The sequence below is a fragment of the Carettochelys insculpta genome, chromosome 6 (genome assembly GCF_033958435.1).
Source record: "Carettochelys insculpta isolate YL-2023 chromosome 6, ASM3395843v1, whole genome shotgun sequence".
NCBI lineage: Eukaryota > Metazoa > Chordata > Testudines > Carettochelyidae > Carettochelys > Carettochelys insculpta.
The window spans coordinates 124786357-124807397 of record NC_134142.1 but is presented as its reverse complement, the minus strand read 5'-3'; the positions used below and the strand labels follow the sequence as shown (position 1 = coordinate 124807397).

Sequence of the window (21041 nt, the reverse complement as noted above, 5' to 3'; positions counted from 1 at the left end):
AGTGGTGATGGAGGAGATTGGGGGACATAGGGGGGCTGAGAGACCAGTCCTGGGTGGGGTGGGGGCTGCACAGTGATACTGAATTAGCTCTGCAGTTCCTTTATTGGGTAGGACGTTCACGCTCTCACCCCCCGACATGCTCACACCCCCCCATCTCCCAGAGCCCCCTCTGGGCGAAGGGAAGGAACTCTGCCTTCATTGGAAGGTGGGAAGACCTGTGTGTCCTGCAACAGCCTCTTGAGCTAACCGTGGGGTGCTCTGTGGTTGCCTTGGCCCTGGGGGGCGTAGTCCCAGCAGTGGGGCCCTCCCAGGCTGGGGCCACACACCAGGTTGTAGCGGAAGTCCAACCGGCCATGGTTCAGGTAGCAGACCCGGCGCCGGCCCTCACCAGCATGCAGTGGCTCATCACAGGTCCCCAACAGGTCGTCGTCATATCCGTTGTCTTCGTCCCACACCTGGAGGCGGAGCTGGCTGGTCTCCGACACCCGCACCAGCCCCAGGTCCAGATGCACACCCCAAACCGGGTTGTCCGTGTTCCACACGGTTTCCGTCCGCACCTCCCGGTCCTGGAAGGAGACCTTGACGTAGGCGTCAGTGCGGGTGGTGCTGTCGCCCCACAGGTTGGTGGCTCGTTCCACCGTCACGGTCAGCTTCCCCTGGCCCCGCTCCCGCGAGCAGCACATGGTGTTCGTGGAGCTGTCCCCAGGACAGACACAGGAACAGGGGTCACGAGCGCTGCGCTGGGTCCCTGGGGGGCAGCTCTGGGTGCAGTTCCTCCACAGGGCCCTCTCGGTGATGTATTCGCTCACCGCCTGCCTCAGAGCTTCCCACTTGGGGTCCTCCTGCTCGACCAACGTGTGGATGGGTGCCAGAGAGTAGGACACCAAGTCGGGGCTGTCTTTGAGGCTCTCCATCCAGGCCGAGAAGGTCCCCCCATCCTGTGCCTCGGAGAAGAGCAGGTCGGCATGATGCTGGCCGCCTGTCACCTCTGTGTAGCGCTCGCTGTAAGTCTCGTGAAAGGTGTGCTTGAAGTTCTTCTTCTTCTTCTGCTCTTCACACTGGCTGAAGGCTGCCTGGGCACTGCCCTTCCCACCCCCAATGCTGACAGAGGCCTCCAAGCTCAGGCAGTCTTTGATCTCATCCGCCGTCACCCCATCCAGGGCTGCCTCGCAGATCCGCACTGCTGTCACATCCCGTGTCCGGCCCCCGAGCTTCAGCCGGGACACGTAGTGAGTGCCGTAGGTGTTGATCAGCTGATGGTACTCCAGGCGTGAGCTGCTGGTGTAGTCCTCCGGGAGGTTCCTCAAGGCCCGGGTGAAATGGCTGGTGAGTGGAGGATTCTGGGTAACGCGAAACCTGGGAAAGAGAAATGGCCACCATGTGAGGTACATGGAACATTGGTGTCTTGTAGGGGTAGGGCTCAAAGTTAGCAATCCACAGATCGTAAATCTGGACAAGGCCATTCTGGTCACCTCGTCTGACCTAGATAATACAGGCCTGAGAATGGCCATGAATAAATTCCTGTTTGAACTAGAGCAGTATTCTGGCAAGGGGAAAATCTCATCTCAGTTTAAAAATTGGCCATGCCGGAGAATCCATCACACCCTACAGGTAAATCATTCCAGTGATTAATCCTGTCACTTTTACAAATTCTCACCTTATTTTCCAACTGAATCTGTTTAGCTTCAGTTTCCGACCATAGGATTATATTAGACCTTTGTCTTCTAGATGGAAGACCCCCTGGCCAAAGGTTTGCTCCCTCTGATAACTGAGTCTTATATCTTGCCTTCGCCTTTACTGAACGGAAGTGAGACTCTATTTTTACACAGGTTACACTGGATGGTTGGAGAAGATAATAATGTATGTTATATGCTGTGATGTCATTGTTTGTAACTGATGCCCCCTCCCATGGCCTGCGATTGTGCTCCTGGCAGCACATCTCACTTTCTTGGCCTCTTCAAGAAACTCAACAAGCACTTCTGTCCATTCCTAACCCTTCAAGCGCCTGCAAAAACCCAGGCAACCGCATTTTCTCTACCTCTTCCCAGGTCCTGTTAAGCCAGGGTCTGGGCATTCCTGATTCAGCGTAGCCACCTGCTGCTCATGGTATGGATAGGGAGAAGTGGTAGATGTGGTATATCATGACTTTAATAAGGCTTTTGATACTGTCCTGCATGAACTTGTATACTAGGGAACTAGAACCTAGATGGAGCTACTAGAAGGTGGGTGCATAACTGCTTGGATGATGATTTCCTAGAGAGTAGATGTCAATGGTCCACTGTCTTGCTGGAAGGATGTAACAAATGTGTTCCACAAGGACCAGTTTTGGGACTGGATTCTGTTCAATTTCCTCATCAATGATTTAGGAAATGACAGTGTGTGCTTGTAAAGTGTGTGGATGATAACAAGCTGGGAGGGGTTGCAAGTACTTTAGGAGATAGGGTTATAATTCAAAATGATCTGTACAAACTAAGGAAATGGTCTGAGGTAAATAGGATGAAATTCAATGAGCTTGCTAAAGTCTGTGTTGATTCAGTCTGAAGGAGAATGCTGATGGTGGAGAAAAGTTCTCCAGAAGATTTGGCTAACATGCCTATTTCTGGAGGAATGACTTTCTGTTTCTTAAAAAACAACAAGACGCCCTGTGGCACCTTATAGACTAACCGATATGTTGGAGCATGAGCCTTTGTGGGCAAACACCTGCTTTGTTGCATGCGTGAGTTTCTTAGACGTTTGAAGATGGCTCAGGCCAAAGTACATATTTCTCAATGTGATGTGCCTACATCCAAACCTTGGTGTCATAACTTCCCAATAGCTTTGTTATGTAGATAGCTGACAGTTTGTGTAACATTCGTGTAACAAGAGCACATGGCTGGAAGCTGAAGCCAGACACATGGAAACTGAAAATAAGGGGTAAGTTTTCAACACGGACACGAATGAATCATTGGAAAAATCTAAGAATCACCCCCATCCAAGCCTTCACCAGCACCCAGCCTCTGACCTTCCGCCTCACCCCCAGCCTTCCCCGGCACCCAGCCCCTGACCTTCCCCCTCACCCCCAGCCTTCCCCGGCACCCAGCCCCCGACCTTCTGCCTCACCCCCAGCCTTCCCCGGCACCCAGCCCCCGACCTTCCCCCTCATCCCCAGCCTTCACCGGCACCCAGCCCCCAACCTTCCCCGGCACCCAGCCTTCACCGGCACCCAGCCCCCGACCTTCCCCCTCACCCCCAGCCTTCACCGGCACCCAGCCCCCGACCTTCTGCCTCACCCCCAGCCTTCACCGGCACCCAGCCCCCAACCTTCCCCATCATTCCCAGCCTTCACCGGCACCCAGCCCCCAAACTTCCCCGGCACTCAGCCCAACCTTCCCCATCATCCCCAGCCTTCACCGGCACCCAGCCCCCGATCTTCCCCATCACCCCCAGCCTTCACCAGCACCCAGCCCCCGACCTTCCCCCTCACCCCCAGCCTTCACCAGCACCCAACCCCCGACCTTCCCCCTCACACCCAACCTTCACCCAACCCCCGAACTACTCTCTTTCAGCCCCCCAGCCTACACTGGCTCCCAAATCCCCACTCCCCTCTCAGCCTGAGTTTCCACCAGCACCCAACATATAACCTCTAATCTTCACCCTACCTCTTACCCCGGCCTCTGCACCCCAGCTCCCCTCTGCCCCTCCCTGCCCCTTACTGGTAGTATTTGCAGGACACCTCATGGCTGGTGAAGCTGTACTTGTCTTGCTGAGACTTCTCGGTGCTGAACTCAGCCAGCTTGGAGTGCGACCCCGCCAGCGCCACTTGGTTCTTGGCATCGGGCTTCACCGTCACCTCCAGCCCCACCTTCCAGTCGTTCTGCACCACGGCGCCTGCCGCCCGCACCACGCCCAGGGCGGACTCCTTCACCGCGCTGGAGAGCTTCTTGCGGCAGGAGACGTTCACCCTCCAGTCCACCACCGCCAGCGGGAGCCTCTGAAGCTGCCCCTCCAGCAGCGGGTTCTGGCACAGGGTGCAGGTCCCATCCTTGCGCTGCCAGTGGCTGGTGTCCACCAAATAAGCCCCTTTCCTCTCCAGCGTGGTCACGTCTATGCCCTCCCCTGCCAGGTTGTGCCCAGGCACAAAGGCTGTGTTCTCCTGGCACTCCTCAGCTGTGACTGTGTGGCAGTGGGTGGACACCCCAGGGAGGAGGATGAGGAAGAGGAGTGGGAAGAAGGAGGAAGCTCTGGGCATGGCCAAGAGGGGATGCCAGTCTGTGAACCACCCTGGAGAGAGAACCAGCGAGAGATCCTGCATTAGCCACAATCCTGTGTGAGGCAGTTCCACAGGTTAATGGGCTATTAAAGTTACATGTATCCTGGGCTCCTGTTTGTGGGGTTCGAAGACCAGGGATATTGGGAGTCCATTGTTGCATCTGACAAAGCAGGTCTTTGCCCATGAAAGCTCATGCTCCAAAATATCTGCTAGTCTATGAGGTGCCCCAGGACTTCTCAACATTTTCTTGTAGGCGCGCAGTGGCAGTTTAGATCCTTGGGCCCAGCTAGCTGGTTATCTTGCCCCCTCCCTGCCACCCTGGACCAGATTCATGGGCCCATCAAGTCTGGCATCCTGCCCTCACCCCCTGATCCCAGATCAGACCCAGGGACTCCTCTGGCACAGTCTCCTGGCCTCTCTCAGCTGCTCTCCCTCGATCCACTGACCCGGCTGGCCTGGTGTCCTGCTCCTGCACATGCTCTGTACCAGGGGCGGGAGGGACGGGGCCCCTGACAGTCTGTTTGTGGGTCCCGGAGGCTGATGCTGAAGGTGTGAAAACCTGTTTGGCACAGGATGTCTCAGAACACAAAACAGAAACTTAGAGTGGAGCTGCTGAGGGGCGGGGGTGGGGTGTCACTGCAGGGTGTTTGTGTGTGAGTGTGTTTCCATCTGTCACACGCGAGCGAGCGGGAACTCTGACCTCTACAAAGGAAAGTCTGAGTAAGAAATCAGAGAGATGTCCGGATCCACAGCCCCCTGCTAGCCCAGCCCTGGATTCCCCCCATCCAGCTCGTCTGGTTCTCCGTAATCCCAATTTGCAGCCCCCTGCTAACACAGAACTGGGCCCCCCCCCCGGCTCTGCTGGTGCCCATCACCTATGCAGATGCTTTCTAGAGTGATAAAAAGAGACAGACAGACAGACAGACAGATGAGGTGTGTGGGTATAGATAGGTACACAGAATCACAGAATCCCAGGGCTGGAAGGGACCTCAGGAGGAGCTTCAAGCAGGATCAACCCCAACTAAGTCTTCCCAGCCAGGACCTTGTCCAGCCAGGACTTAAAAACCTCTAGGGATGGAGAATCCACCACCTCTCTAGGTAACACATTCCAGTGCTTCACCACCCTCCTGGGGAAGGAGTTTTTCCTAATATCCAACCTACACCTTTCCCTCTGCAGCTTCAGACCATTGCTCCTTGTTCTGCCATCTGCCACCACTGAGAACAGTTTCTCACCCAGACAGACAGACAGATAGATAGAGGAGGTGTATGGGGGCAGATAGATATGGAGGTGGGAGGTGACATACACAGACCTTCTGAGCACATTAAGCATTTCGTCTCTGGGCTCTAGCTCTGGAAGGAAGAAACCATTCAGCAGATCCCCAAGTGCCACTTTCTCTCTCTCCAGTCCCTACCAGTGGGGAAAGGCTGATGTGTGGAGGGTGGGGAGGCTGGGAGTGAGGCTCCTGGACTCCCATTCACAACCCTCCCTCGACTCACCTGCTGGTGGCGACCGTCCGGGGCTGGCCGAGCTGATGGGAAGGAGCCAGGTTTGGGCAGAGGTGCAGCTCTGACTGGCGTGGCAGTGGGTGTGGGGTTCAGCTCTGGGCTCCTCTGCCCTCTCCCCACTAACGTCACAGGCTCTCTCATGGGGAGAAGGAGGAGCCTGTGGTCAGACCAGCTCTTCCTGCCTCTAGACGCTCAGAAGTGCGGCTGTAGCACTGCCTGAGAGTCACAGGGGCCACATGTGCCAGGCAGGGGGCCAGGACTCCAGGGGAGGGGGCTACGGGAATCCCATCCCACCTGGGCCATGTCTCCCAGGGCCCCCGTGCTCCCAGGCTGTGCTCCATGATTCCTCTTGTGGGGCTGGGTCTACCTCTCAGCTCCATAGCGCTCTGTGCCCTGTGGCTCCCGGTCTCCTGCCCTGGCTCCGTGGCCACGGCGTTTGGCTCCAGAGTACACCCCCACTGGACTCCCACCTTCGCCAGCTGATAGCATTGCCCAGCAATCTGCAGCAAGTCCCCGCCCCACGGCAAACATCAGCTGAAGGATGCTGGTACCTCTACAAACTCCGCCCCTCCTCCTCTGGCCCTGTATTTAGCCCACTTGGCCCTGACAGAAGCCACTGTCTTGATGGGCCTGAGCCACCTTACGCTGAATTCCTTGATGCAAGACATTCACCCAGCACCTCTGCCTTGCCTTGCTTCACGCCCCCCAGCTCAGCACATTCTGGAGCGTTCTCCAGCCTGCACTGCAGCTGCTCATTTCCACTCTCCGTCTGGGGCCCACCTGCCGAGGTCAGAAGAGAGACAAGACTTCCTGCTGAGAAATTTGCTTTCACAAGTGTTTATTGGAGCGGGGAGATACGTTTGCTAAGATCCAGAGACCTGCAATCCTCCCGGAAGCAAATTGCAAAGCTGCAGGGCAGTTTTCCAGGCTGGAGATATTTAGCTTGCAGTCAGTAGGGTTCAGAGTTATCAACCCTTATTCACCCATTAACTGCACTGTGAAGCTGTTCCTCGAGGCTCTCAGCAGATGCAGGTAGGGGTGAGCTAGGAAGATGCTTTAATCCCACAAGCTGGACACCTGGGTCTGATGGGTTCAGAAGGGGCTTTTCATGACAGAATATTTTCCCAGAGGGAGCGGTGAGGATAATAAACTAACAGCAGCTGATTGTCTCCGCTGGGAGTGGGAGATGCCGATTCTCAAGCAGAAGTGACAGCAAGAACCCCAGAAGCCTCAGCAAAGCAGGAGCCAGGAAATCCTTGCGCAGGGGATTTCCAATCCCCTATGGCAGGAGCTCACCAGAAGGCCTCCACCTCCTTCCCCTTGGCTGTGCTCTGCCGCGGTGGCTGGCGGACATAGTCAGAGCAGCTCCGGCCCCCGAGGTGGGGCCCACAGCGCAGGCTGTACTGGAACCAGATGCGGCCGTGGTTCAGGTAACAATCCTTCCGGTGGGGCCCACCAGCCTCCAGCGGGATGTCGCAGCTGCCCAGCAGGTCATCATCCCACTTGTTGTCTTCGTCCCAGACCTGGACGCGGATCTTGCTGGCGCTGGTGATGCGGACGGTGCCAAAATCCACATCGACGTTCCAGGCGGGATTGTCGTTGTTCCAGATGGCGCCAGTCTGTATTTCCCTCTTCTCAAAGAAGACCTTCACGAAGGCATCCGTAGCGGTAACGTAGTCTCCCCACAGGCCTCTGGCCTTCTGCACAGTCACCGTGAGCCTCCCCCAGCCGCGCTCCCGCGAGCAGCACATGGTGTTGGTCGTGGCGTCCCCGGGGCAGAAGCAGGAGCAGGGGTCGTGGGCGCTGCGCTGGGTCCCCGGGGGGCAGCTTTGGGTGCAATTCCTCCACAGGGCTCTCTTGGTGATGTATTCGCTCACCGCCCGCCTCAGCTGCTCTCGCTTGGGGTCGTCCTGCTCCAGCAGCGTGTGGATGGGCTGCAGGGAATAGGACACCAGGCCGGGGCTGGCTTTGAGGCTCTCCACCCAGGCTGAGAAGACCTTGGTGTCATTCCCGGAGAAGAGCAGATCAGTCGTGCCGTGTCCTCCCTCCGCCTCCATGTGGCGCTCCTGATACGTCTCGTGGAAGCTCCCCCCGACCTTCCCCTTCTTCTTCTCCTCCTCGCACTTGCTGTACCCGCCCTTGATCTTGCCCATTCCGATGCTCACGGCCGCCTCCGCGCTCAGACAGTCCTTGATCTCGTCGTCCGTCAAACCGCTCATTGCCGCTTCGCACACCCGCACGGCCGTCACGTCCCGCGCCCGGCCCCCCAGCTGCAGCTGGGACACGTAGTGGGTGCCGTAGTTGGTGATCAGCTGCTGGTACTCCAGCTCGGATGTGCCGTCGTACTGGTCCGGGAGGTTCTCCAGCGCTAGAGTGAAATGGCTGGTGAGTGGGGGCGTCCCTCTGACCCGGAACCTGCTCAGGGACACAAGGAGGAGAGTGAGCTCAGCCTGGCAAGTGAGCACAGATATTGGTGCATCCTCCAGGCCAGCCCACCCACAGCAAGGGTCTGAGCAGGTGGCTCCTGCTCAAAGAAGTCACCCAGTCTGCTGAATCTCAAAACCCACTAAGCACATGGGCAGCTCCTGGATAGTTCTCACCAGTTGCCTCTGCTTTGGCCATGTCAGTTTGTTGACTGTCCTGACATAAAAGAGAGGAAAATCCCCCAGAGCTGGCCAGTCCCAGAGGGCATCTGGTGCCCTGACACATGAAAGGCCCTTCCTCCCTTTCTTTGCACCCCGAGACAGGCAGTCCCACTGCTCTGGAGCCAGACAGAGTCAGCATGTGCTAAACTGGAAAGAACCCTGTGTCACTGCAAGGTGTTGCTGTGATCCCAGTGCGAGGTGAGCCCAGCCCAGCCCAGCCCAGCCCTCACCGGTAGTAGCTGCAGGAGACCTTGTGGCTCACGTAGCTGTATTTGTCCTTCCGTGAATGCTCCACCACAAAATTAGCCAGTGTGGAGTGCGACCCGGCCAGCTCCACCTGGACGTTAACCTTGGGCTTCACCGGCACGTCCAGCCCCACCTTCCAGTCATTCTGCACCGCGGATGCTGCCGACTCCATCACGCCCATCGCCGACTGCTGCACCGAGCTGCCGAGTTTCCTGCGGCACTTGACATGGACCCGCCAGTCCACCGCGGCCAGCGGCAGCCTCTGCCAGTGCCCTCCCTGCAGCTGGTTCCGGCACAGGGTGCAGGTGCCGTCTGGGCGCTGCCAAGTGCTGCTGTCCACCAGATAGGCCCCCTTCCTGCCCATCGTGGTCACGTCGACGCCCTCGCCAAGCAGGCTGTGCCCAGGCACGAAGTCCACGTGCCTCTTGCATTCGCTGGCCGTGGCCGTATGACAGTGGGAGGAGGCCCCGGGGAAGATGAAGAGGAGGAGGGGGATGACGGCACCGAATCTGGGCATGGCGGAGGTGATGGGTTCCCCCCACAGGAGGGGCCGTGGGGCTCTGAACCCCCTAGAAGGAGAGACACAGAGAGGTCCAGAATTAGTGGCCACCCAGCTCCATAGGTGAACTCTGTTGTAGGTACAGAGGCATCCTCCTCCCAGCTGCAACAAGAGCCGTGTTCGACAGCCCCAGGAGCCCTGAAGGCATTATGCAAATGATGTGATTTCTCATTTGCATGCATCATTCCCTTCCCCCATTTTCCAAGTGGTGCAATCTCAGCACTAACCATGAGGCGGTTGCATGGTTTGACCAACCCACATGAGAGCTCTTCCATCGGTGCACCGAAGGGCCGTGCCACGCAGATAGAGCCCATGGCTTGTACGTAGGTCCTGCATGGGGGGCTGTAGTGAGGCAAGTGCCCCCTACTGCAAGGAAGGGGTTATGACCGGTTGGAGGGAGCCTGTGCAGCTCCACCGGCCAATGAGTGGAGGGCTCCTGCGGGGAGCCAATCCCAGGACAGCTTGCTGGAGCAGCCTTGCATATAAGGGGATGCTTCAGCAGAGTGAGGTTAGGTGGGTCGTGGCCCAGGGCGGTGCAGGACCAGCTGCTGAAGAGAGCTAGCACCTTCAATAGGGCAGAGCTGGGCGGTGTAGGGGGAATAAATGACCTGGGGAGGTTGCGGACTCTCCATTGCTGGAGATATTTAAGAGCAGGTTAGAGAGACACCGATCGGGGATGATCTGCTGGTGTTTGGTCCTGCTGTGAGCGCAGGGAACTGGACTTGCTGGCCTCTCGAGGTCCCATCCGGTTCTAGTGTCCTGTGATTCTGTGAAGGTCCCAGCCTGACTCCTGCCGGACTGCAGGCCCCAAGGAAGAGGCCCAGAAGTTGCAGAGTCGCAGAGGAAGTGGTCCAGGGAGTAAGGCAATGAAGCAGGGTGATGAGGCTGAGTAGGGCTACTAACGAGGGAGAGCTGCTAGTGGGTGGGACCCCTTGAACAAAGGGAGGGCCTGGAGGCCCTGTCACAACTGGTGGAGGATGTGGGCAGGTAACTGATTGCCCCCATGGTACTAGGAGGATGACTGGGGACCTTCGGAGGGGCCCTACAGAAGGAAATGAGACACCACCCCCCCGGAAGCAGGCAAGGGACTAGGAGAGCGGGCCCTGGCAGAGGGCAGAGTCCTGAAGGGGGCGCCACGGCCGAGACAGCAAGGCGGGTGCAGAGCTGATCCCATGGAGGGAACCAGAAGGCAGCACCCTGCTGAGGACTGCAAGCTAATTCCCTGATCTGCCGGCAGGGGGGCGCGGCGGCTGTGAGTTCGCCCGGGGACGCGCGTGGGAGGCGGTGAGCAGCTGTGGTCCGCCACGCGTAAGGACGGGCCAGGCTGTGCCACGGAGGGGAAGGCTCCGCAGAGAAGGCAGTAGCCACTAGGCCGTGCTGCCCTGAGGAGGGGGCTTCGCATTGCTGAAAGATGGACGACTAGCAGAGGGCATGGGTGCTCAGCCGGGGCTGTGCGGGGCCAGCTGGCCAGGCCTGGTTTGAGCTCAGGCACCGAGGGGCGGAGGGGTCACCTGGACAGGGAGCGCCCCTATGGGGTGGGAGCATGGAGGCCCCACCCAGAAACTGGGCCTGTGGTGAGGGAGAACCCTGAGGGAACCTGCCAGGCCCCGGCTAACCCTGAGGGAAGGGCTCAGCCCCGGGGGGCAGTGGGAAGGGCAAGGCACAGGAGCTCTGTCCATGGGCACGGCCTTGGCCACCGAAGGGGGCACTGCCCCACAGACAGGGCGGGGGCACGCCAGCAATGCGGGCCGGGGCTGGGACTGCCCTGAGGGAGGAGGGTGGAGCCCGAGGCCCCGGCTGAGAGAAAGCCGGGGACAGAGCAGCCCCAGCATTTCCCGGGGGCCCACGGGGAGCAGGACGCACTTCGGTGGGGACCCAAACCGAGGCAGAAACCCTCACCAGAGGGCAGAGGGCCACGGTGGGGATCCAGAGCCTCGTGGGGGGCAACAGGCTGCCCCAGAGCCTGCAGCCAGAGAGGCAGCCCAGGGACCCAGCTGTGGGGAAAGCTGGGCTGCTAGAAACAGCCCCCCCCATGAGATACTTAATGGGGCAGGAGCGTGGGGGGCAGGTGCACTTGCTCCGGTGATGGCAGCGGGCTGGGCCTTGGGGGGTTGGGGGCAGGGAACGGGTGAACTCACCCTAGCAGCCCTGGGCAGGAAAACACATCTGAATATTGACTGCCTGGTTCTGCCTCTGGCCCCGACCCATGGCCCCTGCCAGCCCCGCCCTGGGGGTCCCTTCCCTCTGTTACCTCCAGCCCCTGTGCTCTTGGGTACACAGGGCATAATGTCCTGTCTGCCCAGCTCATTAAACCGGCTCTGCTTGAACCACAGCAGGTCAGAAGAAAGACTTAGGACGAGCCAGGGGAAGGCACAGCTAAAGCCCCTGGGCAAAGGGAACACTCGTGGGCGTCGTCACAGGGAAGCACGGCCATTCCACAGCAAGGACCGCACCAGCCTCTGGGACACAACTAGCAGGGCAGCGCGTTGGCAGGTAGGATTAGAACCCACGACCGTAGGAGCTGAGCCACGTGCCGCTACACCTTCCCTTTTCAGTGGTCTCCATGCGGCTGGGCTGCACTGGGCAATCCAGTATGGCCAATGGGCTGCTCCAGAGCCTGCAGCCAGAGAGGCAGTCCGGGGGCCCAGCTGTGGGGAAAGCTGGGCTGCTAGAAACAGCCCCCGGGCGATACTTCACGGGGCGGGAGTGCGGGGGGGCCAGCGCACTGCAAAGAACGGGTTAAGGCTGGCTGGAGGGAGCCTGCACTGGTCCACCAACCAATGAGGAAAGGGCTCCTGCGGGGAGCCAATCCAAGGGAAGCTTCTTGGGGCAGCTTTGCATATAAGGAGCTGCTCCAGCAGCGTGGGGTCGATTGGGTCCTGGCCCCGAGGTCGAGGCTCAGGAGGTGCGTGGGGTCACAGGGGAGCTGGCCCAGGGAGTAACTAGGCCACAGTGGCCTGCGGGGCTGGAACTTAAAGGACTAGCCGCTGGGCGCTACTGAGGGGGACTAAGCCACACAGGGCTACTAACAAGGGAGAGCCACTAGGGGGCGGGACCCCTTGGAAGGGGGGCAGGGCAGGAGGCCCCGTCACAATGGGACCTGTCACAACTGATGGGGAATCTCTGCTCTGGACACTAATGAACCTGCAGCGGCGCACGGCGGGTCAGTCATTGTCGGAACAATTCTAGCAAGAAATCTTCTATTGGTGTCCAAAATACTGAAGCTGCCTGACTGCATTACGAGCTCCGGCGAAGGCCCCCCGGCCCATGGCCAGGAGGAGCAGTTCTATTGTCCAGCCTGAACAGAACCACTCTGGGATACTCCCTTGAACTCCCTTGCCCATAAGTAAATCTAGTGTTCCCCTTGAACCATGGCTGTTTGCCTACAAACAATCCCTCCCCCCAGTGAAGTGATGGGTTCTCATGCTTGCATCTGACTTCTGCATCAGTTCCCTTGGGACTTCCTCTCCTCCCCACCAATCACGCTGGGGGCTCTGGTCTGCCTGTCTCCAACACTCTGGACTCTAGTTGTCATCGCTGCCTTCAAAGAGTGGTGAGCTCTCTCCCTGTTGTCTTCTGCCCTGCATGATCAGTTACGGGTTGGCCCCTTCTGTCATTAGAGGTAAATAACACTTGGTATCATAACAATTTTGTGTGCTTGGCTCCCCTTGGGGTTATGTATTTCATAGAGCTGGAAAGGACCTCAGGAAATCTTTGGGTCCAGCCCCCTGTACTCTTGGCCAAGCCAAACACCGTCCCCTTTTCCCCCCCCGGCTTTCTCCGCCCATGGATTGAGCTCATAACCATGGATTTAGCAAGCCAATGTTCCAGCCACTAAGCTGTCCTTGCATGGCTCCTGTATTTGTGAGCAAGCCATGAGATGTCATTCTTCCGATCTGCTCTGTACTGACTAGGCCTCAGTTGGAGTTCTGGGCCTTCAAGAAAGATGTGGAGAAAATGGAGAAAGTCCAGAGAAGAGCAAGAAGAATGATGAAAGGTCTAGAGAACATGAGCTGTGAGGGACGACTGAAAGAACTGGGCTTGTTTAGTTTAGAAAAGAGAAGACTTAGAGGGGACATGATAGCGGTTTTCAAGTACCAGAGAGGTAGCCGTGTTAGTCTGTATCTTTGGCTGTGGCCAAGCCTGGCCAAAATTTTGAAATGGCCGTGCAAATGGCCATTTCAAATATTACTAATGAGGCGCTGAATATTCAATTCAGCGCCTCATTAGTAATCTTCAAAATGGCCATTTGCACGGCCATTTCGAATTTTGGCCAAGTGTGGCCACAGCCTTTGAGAACAAGAAGTCCTGTGGCACCTTATAGAGTAACAGACATTTTGGAGCACGAGCTTTCGTGGGCAGCTGACGAAGCAGGTCATTGCCCATGAAATATGCTCCAAAATATCTGTTAGTCTATAAGGTGCCGCAGGACTTCTTGGCTTTCAAGTACCTAAAAGAGGTCAACAAGGAGGGAGGGGAAGAATTGTTCCCCTTGGCCTCTGAGGACAGGGCAAGCAGCAAGGGGCTTGAACTGCAGCCAGGGAGTTTAGGTTGGACATTAGGAACAATTTCCTAACTGGCAGGGTGGGTGAGCACTGGGGTGAATTGCCCAGGGAGGTGGTGGAATCTCCATCGCTGGAGATGTTTAAGAGCAGGTTGGACAGACGTCTCTCAGGGATGGTCTAGACGGTGCTTGGCCCTGTCGTGTGGGCGGAGGACTGGACTAAACCTCTCACTGCTCAGTGTGCTCCCCACGGCGATTAGCTCCTGCCCCCTTCACGCCCCCGGCCACAGCCAGCAGGGTAGGAAGCTGTGGCCGGCAATTGTTCTCCTCCAGGGTGGAGCAAATGTCTCCCCTCTGGGTCTTGACCCAGGGTGTGAGGAGCAAGAGAGCCTGCAGGGAACCCTCCTTGAGACAACCCTGCACCAGGGCACTGGGCCCAGCACTGCCTGTGAGGGGAGAGGGCCTGCTGCTGGGCCCTGCCCCCTCCCTGCGGCACAGCGCCCCCTGCTGGGCCCTGCCCCCTCCCTGCAGCACAGCGCCCCCTGCTGGGCCCTGCCCTGCCCCCTCCCTGCGGCACAGCGCCCCCTGCTGGGCCCTGCCCTGCCCCCTCCCTGCAGCACAGCGCCCCCTGCTGGGCCCTGCCCTGCCCCCTCCCTGCAGCACAGCGCCCCCTGCTGGGCCCTGCCCCCTCCCCGCAGTTCAGTGCCCCCTGCTGGGCTCTGCCCCCTTCCTGCAGCACAGCACTCCCTAGTGACACACTAGTCCAGTACTGCCTGCCCAGGGAGAGTGCCCCTTGCTAAGACTTCACCCTGCAGCACAGTACCCTGCCAGTGTCAAAGGGACCAGCACCTGGTGCCTCAGAGCCCCACTCTAAACCCAGAAGAACCCCACTGAACCCAATCATTCTGATCTCCAGGCAAAGCTGAAGTAAGCCCCTGTAGCAGCTCTGGGAGGCAAAGAAAAGGGACAATGAGATGAGCTGGGGGAACATGGTGCTTTGGTCTCTCCGTCCTTTCACCCCCTGGGACCCCAAGTCCAGGGCCCCAAAGGGTCCTCCTCTCCCCAGTCACAGGAATTCAGCTCACCCCTGCTGGGCGACCCCAAGCCTCTTGCATACACTGTTCACCCTAGCACTTGCCACAGCTAAACCTAGGTTGTTGGAGCATTTGAGAATTAGCACCTTTGAACTACAAAAGTTTTGTCGCTCAATTGCCACTAGAGATGCAGCCTGAGCAGTTTACACGGCAGTTCTCTTTTTATTTCTTGTATAACCGAGATTAGCCTCTGGCTCTAACACTTACACGCATCTACACCCTGTCCTGCTATAACCGATCAGCTGATGGTGAGGGTTTATTTATGACCCGGGAGTTCATCTGAAGGGCCTGGGGAATCAGCTCGGGTTGCAACGGCTGCTGTGCAGCCACAGTCCTTTGACAAAGCAGTGAACTAATCAGTGAGCTTGCAGTGTCAAAGCAAAGGCCTTGAGCCACAGAACATAGCATATTTCTGGGGAACTTGCTGGTGTCTGTCCCTGTACAATTAGAACTGCCGTGCAGTTTCGCTGGGGCCCTCCCTGCCTGCTGCTGTTGGCTGAGTGATCACAGCTCCTGGATGTGCCTGCTGCTTGGGATCAGCAAAGCATTGTGAGACAGATGCACGGCCGAAAGGAAAACGCTGGGATAGAGCAGTGCGCCCGTGCTCCACTGAATAGCCTGTAGCCAGCATGGAAGGTGCTCATCTACAACTCATACCGGATAAAACAACACAGCAGTCACGTAACGCATTTTGTTAGTCTTTAAAATGCTACATGACAACCGTTTGGTTTTGTTAGAATACAGACAAACACGGCAACCTCTCTGTCACTGCTGTCCATGATAAGTACGAGGCCACAGCTCTTGGTCCAGTTGACCCAGACAAAGGAGGCCGTTGATTAGACCACCTGGAAGGCCTCCACCTGCACCAGGTCACCCAGATCCTGTACACTGAGAAGAAAGTCGTCAGCATTCACTGACAGGAGCAGCCACAACTCCAGCTGACGAAGCTCCAACCCCCTCAACCTCCTTTGGCAACGGAGGCAAAGGAAGGGCTGAACTGTCAGAGGATACAGCTGGTCTGGGAGGGGTCAGCTTTGGCACACCTCTTACCCAAGTATCAGAGGGGTAGCTGTGTTAGTCTGGATCTGTAACAGCAACGAAGGGTCCTGTAGCACCTTATAGACTAACAGAAAAGTTTTGAGCATGAGCTTTCGTGAGCACAGACTCACTTCATCAGATGCTGCATCTGATGAAGTGAGTCTGTGCTCACGGAAGCTCATGCTCAAAACTTTTCTGTTAGTCTATAAGGTGCCACAGGACCCTTTGCTGCTCTTGCCCAAAGCGACCAAGCTGATCAGGGACCAGTTGAGCTTGACCAAACTCTGTGGAGGTGTACAGATCCTAGCAAACCCCCACGAACTGGGGCCAAAGACTGAATGCCTTGTGCGTACCAAGGAGATACTCGCAGTCCACACTGTCAAATGCCTTTTCCTGGTCCACAGACGGGAGGGCAGGCCACACATCATCCCTGAAACCACACTCTAGGTGGTCCTAGACCACATACAAGTTGCCAAACATGGAATGGCTCAGGACCACGTAAGACCCATCAGGATGGGTCACGTTCTCCAGCACTGACAATAGGGAGATGGCTTTCACCATAACTTTGTAGACCGCTGAGGAGTGAGATGGGACACCAGTTCTGAAGGCCATGGATGACCCCTTCGTTGGTAGCAAGGTGGGGGTGAAAAAGGGGAGATCCACATGGTAAGGGGGGGTGAGAGGGTGACAGAACACAAGGTAGAATCCTGCGGTCACCCAGTCCAACCCCAGCAATATTTTAGGGGCAGGAGATGGAGGGTTTTTGAGAACTCGTGCAGAGTGAGAGACAGCTCCAGTCGGTCCTGGCTGCACATGCTGACCTTCGAGAATTTGTCCTGGAGCACTCTGTAAGCAACAGCAGCTGTCAGATGGAGGGAGGAGAAGCTGGTGTTGAAGGCTCTGGCCCTTCCATGCATCTCCTCCAGGTAAGGGGTGGATGGGTGGATCCACCATCAAGAGACTGGGGGGTGCTTCTCTCCACACCCCCACTTCTCTCCAGGACATAGAAGTGGGAGCTATGATCCATCTCCCAAAGGGATGTTGTTCCAGGAAGAAGGATTCCTAAGAAGAGATGAGATCCACCTAACGAAGACAGGGAAGAGCTTCTTCACAGGCAGTGATGCTAACCAAGTGAGGAGGGCTTTCAACTAGGTTCCCCAGGGGACGATGACCTAAGCCCTGAGGTAAGTGGGGAAGTGGGATCCCAGGAGGATATACAAGAAGGAGGGTGCAACAGGTGAGGTCTCCTGATTGAGGCTGTGACCATAGCGCCATTGGCTAGTTATCTCAGGTGTGTGAACATGAGTGCCCGGAGCCTGGAAAAGGAACAGGAAGAACGGGAACTTCAATCACCCTGACATCTCTTGGGAGAGCAAACCAGCTGTGCACAGAAAATGCAGGAACTTTTTAGAGCGTGCTGGGGACAACTTCCTGGTGCAAGTGCTGGAAGGACCAGCTTGGGGTCATGATCCTTGTCAAGGCTATTCCCCACTCCGGCACTCCCAGTGCAGAAGGTGGGAGCATGCAAGATAAAAAGCTTCTGTTTAAAATCTCCCCAAGGTCACAGATTCCCTGACCTTGGTCTGGTATCACGGCCACCACCCAAATGCAAAAACCCCTCTGAGAACCCCAGAGGACACATTTGGGCCTGTGGGATACCCTTGAGATCTTTAACTCTTCCTCCGGAGTGAGCTCAGAAAACTAGAGAACAACAAGAAGTCTTGTGGCACCTTAGAGACTAACATATTTTGGAGCATAAGCTTTCGTGGGCAAAGACCTGCTTCATCAGATGCAACTGAGGTCGCCGTGTTAATCTGTATTCTAACAAAACCAAACAGTTGTCATGTAGCACTTTAAAGGCTAACAAAATGCGTTGACGTGACTGCTGTGTGGTTTTATCCGGTACAAGTGGTAGATGAGCTCCTTCCACGCTTGCTACAGGCTATTCAGTGAATGCCTCTGACGAAGTAGGTCTTTGCCCACGAAAGCTTATGCTGCAAAATATCTGTTAGTCTATAAGGTGCCTCAAGACTTCTTGTTGTTCTCAAAGCTACAGACTAACACGGCTACTGCTCTGAGACTCAGAAAACTAATGTCTCCGAATAGTGTGGGATTGCAGTGTGAAACACGTGCTCACGGAAACTCCTGCCCTCTAGGACACGGGAATCAGACCATTCCCTTAAAAAGGTGATGTTTTATTAACGAAAACAAAGAAAACGCACTTGGTGAACCATTACTTGGTTGCTGGGTGTCACAGGGCTGCTAAGAAGAAAAAGGATTAAAACTCAGAGAATTCCTTCCCCGGGACTCAGTTTGGAAAGTTACAGTGTAATGGGGGAGTTACATGTGCCCAGCACAGAGAAGTCCAACAAACCTCGAGATAAGGGAAATAACTTGATTGTGTCTGATGGAACATTCCCAGTTCTACTTGCATACCTGCAGTTTCAAGATTTAGCCCTTCCCAAGGCATGGATGTTGCTGGATTCTCCATGCCTGGCTCTCTGGTGTCCAACCACTTCTCCTCTGGTTACATAACAGCTGGAACAGGACGGTCACTGCTCCGAATCCAAAACCCACCCTCTGCTTCCATTGGCTTCCCTGCTAATTCACTTCCTGTTTTCCTAGTGACTCTCTAGGACCTGCTGTATCCATGGTTCTCACCCTGAGCAGCAAGGCGATTGCACAGACATCATGGAGCTGGAAGGGACCTCAGGAAGCTGAGTTCAGTCACCCTTGGGAGGGCCAAGCACCATCTGTGTTAGTTTTTTTTTTTTAAACTACTTGCTGCAGATGCCTTAAATAGTCTCCTCAAGGACTGAGCTCACAAGCCTGGGTCTACCAGGTCAATACTCAGACCCCTGAGCTACCCCTCTCCCGGAAGGCAGGACCTCTTGCTCTTCTCTTCTGCAAACTAAATACGCCCAAATCCTTCAGCCTCGTCTCATAGGTCTTGTGTTCCAGCCCCCTAATCATTTTTGTTGCCCTCCGCTGGGCCCTTTCCAATACATCCACATCCTTTTTTTACCGGGGGGCCCCAGAACTGGACAAAATACTCCATATGTGACCTCACCAGTGCTGAATAAGGGGAATAATAACTTCTCTGGATCTGCTGGAAATGGTCCTCCTAATGCACCCCAATATGCCCTTAGCCTTCTTGGCTACAAGGGCACACTGTTTACTCATATCCATCACTATAGTCCCCAGGTCCTTTTCTGCTGTACTGCTCTTTAGCCAGTCGGCCCCCAGCCTGTAACTGACTTCTCCTTGTTGAACCTCATCACCAGATTACTGTTGGCCCAGTTCTCCAATTTCTCTAGGGCTCTCTGTACCTATTCCAATGTATCTACCTGTTCCCATAGCTTAGTGTCATCTGCAAACTTGCTGAGGGTGGAATCCATCCCCTCATTCAGCTCATTAATAAAGATGTTAAACTATACTGGCCCTAGAACCAATCCCTGGGGCACTCATAAGAACATAACATAAGAACGGCCATACTGGGTCAGAGCAAAGGTCCATCCAGCCCAGTTTCCTGTCTGCCGACAGTGGCCAGTGCCAGGTGCCCCAGAGGAGGTGAACCGAAGACAATGATCAAGCAATTTGTCTCCTGCCATCTGTCTCCAGCCTTTGACTAAAGCCTAGGGGCACCATACTTTACCCTTGGCTAATAGCCATTTATAGACCTAACCTCCAAAAATTTGTCAAGCTCTTTTTCAAACTCTGTTAGAGTGCTGGCCTTCCCAGCCTCCTCCGGCAAGGAGTTCCACAGGTTGACTGTGCGCTGTGTGAAGAAAAATTTTCTTTTATTAGTTTTGAACCTACTACCCATTAATTTCATTTGGTGTCCTCTAGTTCTCATATTATGGGAACAAGTAAATACCTTTTCAATATTCACTTTCTCCACACCATTCATGATTTTATATACCTCTATCATATCGCCCCTCAGTCTCCTTTTTTCTAGATAGAAAAGTCCCAGTCTCTCTAGCCTCTCCTCATATGGGACCCTTTCCAAACCCTTAATCATTTTAGTTGCCCTTTTCTGAACTTTTTCTAATGCTAGTATATCTTTTTTGAGGTGAGGAGACCCCATCTGCACGCAGTACTCAAGATGTGGGCGTACCATAGTTTTCTATAGGGGAAGTATGATAGTCTTATTTTCTATCCCTTTTTTAACAATTCCTAACATCCTATTTGCTTTACTGACTGCCGCTGCACACTGCGTGGATGTTTTCAGAGAACTATCCACTATAATTCCAAGATCCCTTTCCTGATCTGTTGTATCTAAATTTGCCCCCATCACATTGTGTGTGTAATTGGGGTTATTTTTCCCAATGTGCATTACCTTACACTTACCCACATTAAATTTCATTTGCCATTTTGCTGCCCAATCACTCAGTTTGCTGAGATCTCCACTTGAAACCGACTGCCAACCAGACATTGAGCAATTGACCACTACCTGTTCGGCCCGACCGTCCAGCCAGCTTTCTACCCATCTTATAGTCCATGGATCCAATCCATATTTCCTTAACTTATGGGCAAGAATATTGTGGGAGACTGTATCAAAAGCTTTGCTGAAGTCAAAGTATAGCCCATCCACTGACCTCCCCCTGTCTACAAAGCCTGTTACCTCATCATAGAAGCTAATCAGATTGGTCAGGCATGACCTACCCTTGGTGAATCCATGTTGACTAATCCTGATCACCTTCCCCTCTTCCAAGTGCTTCTTCAGGACAGAAAGCTTCATATGGTTTAACTTTTTCCTACAACTTCAGACTTCTGCTAGAATTAAGTACTTCTAAAAACAAGTTACAAAATGGCTGCTTTTTAAAGTTTATGTTCTTGTTTCTCCACAGCAATACCATCTTGCAAGTACAGTACACTTTTCTAGAAATATTGCACTGAATGTATCTGGGCAGGATTGTCAATCTCTCACTAAAAGCCCTCAGAAGTGAAGTTCACAACAATTCATTTTCTGGGTCTTAAATAGATAATTTTGGGTATTCTCTGCAAAGGAGCTAGAAAATATATAGGTTAACAGATTGTGTAGTTTAAATATCACTTTTAAAAAGAGGCCTGATAACTGTGGAGATGCTCACTTCAGCATAAAAATAATGAAGATTAGATTCATTTTCAGACCCACTGTTTGACACCTCTCCTTCATAAAACCAACTTATCTACACATGAGAGCTATCAGAATGAAATT

The 21041-nt window shown here is 55.1% G+C and overlaps 2 protein-coding genes across 2 annotated transcripts; both read right to left on the bottom strand.

The window, feature by feature from the left end:
• Positions 1-92: 92 nt before the first annotated feature.
• LOC142014989 (perforin-1-like) lies at positions 93-5813 on the bottom strand. The gene is made up of 3 exons (XM_074998327.1): positions 5747-5813; positions 3693-4260; positions 93-1356 (listed from the first exon to the last, which is right to left on the bottom strand). Exons 2-3 carry the CDS (start codon positions 4226-4228, stop codon positions 243-245), a joined length of 1650 nt encoding a protein of 549 aa, XP_074854428.1. The 5' UTR covers positions 4229-4260; positions 5747-5813; the 3' UTR covers positions 93-242.
• Positions 5814-6576: 763 nt separating this feature from the next.
• Positions 6577-9435, bottom strand: LOC142014988 (perforin-1-like). Its single transcript, XM_074998326.1, has 2 exons — positions 8631-9435; positions 6577-8170 (listed from the first exon to the last, which is right to left on the bottom strand). Exons 1-2 carry the CDS (start codon positions 9161-9163, stop codon positions 7048-7050), a joined length of 1656 nt encoding a protein of 551 aa, XP_074854427.1. The 5' UTR covers positions 9164-9435; the 3' UTR covers positions 6577-7047.
• Between the last annotated feature and the right edge of the window lie 11606 nt (positions 9436-21041).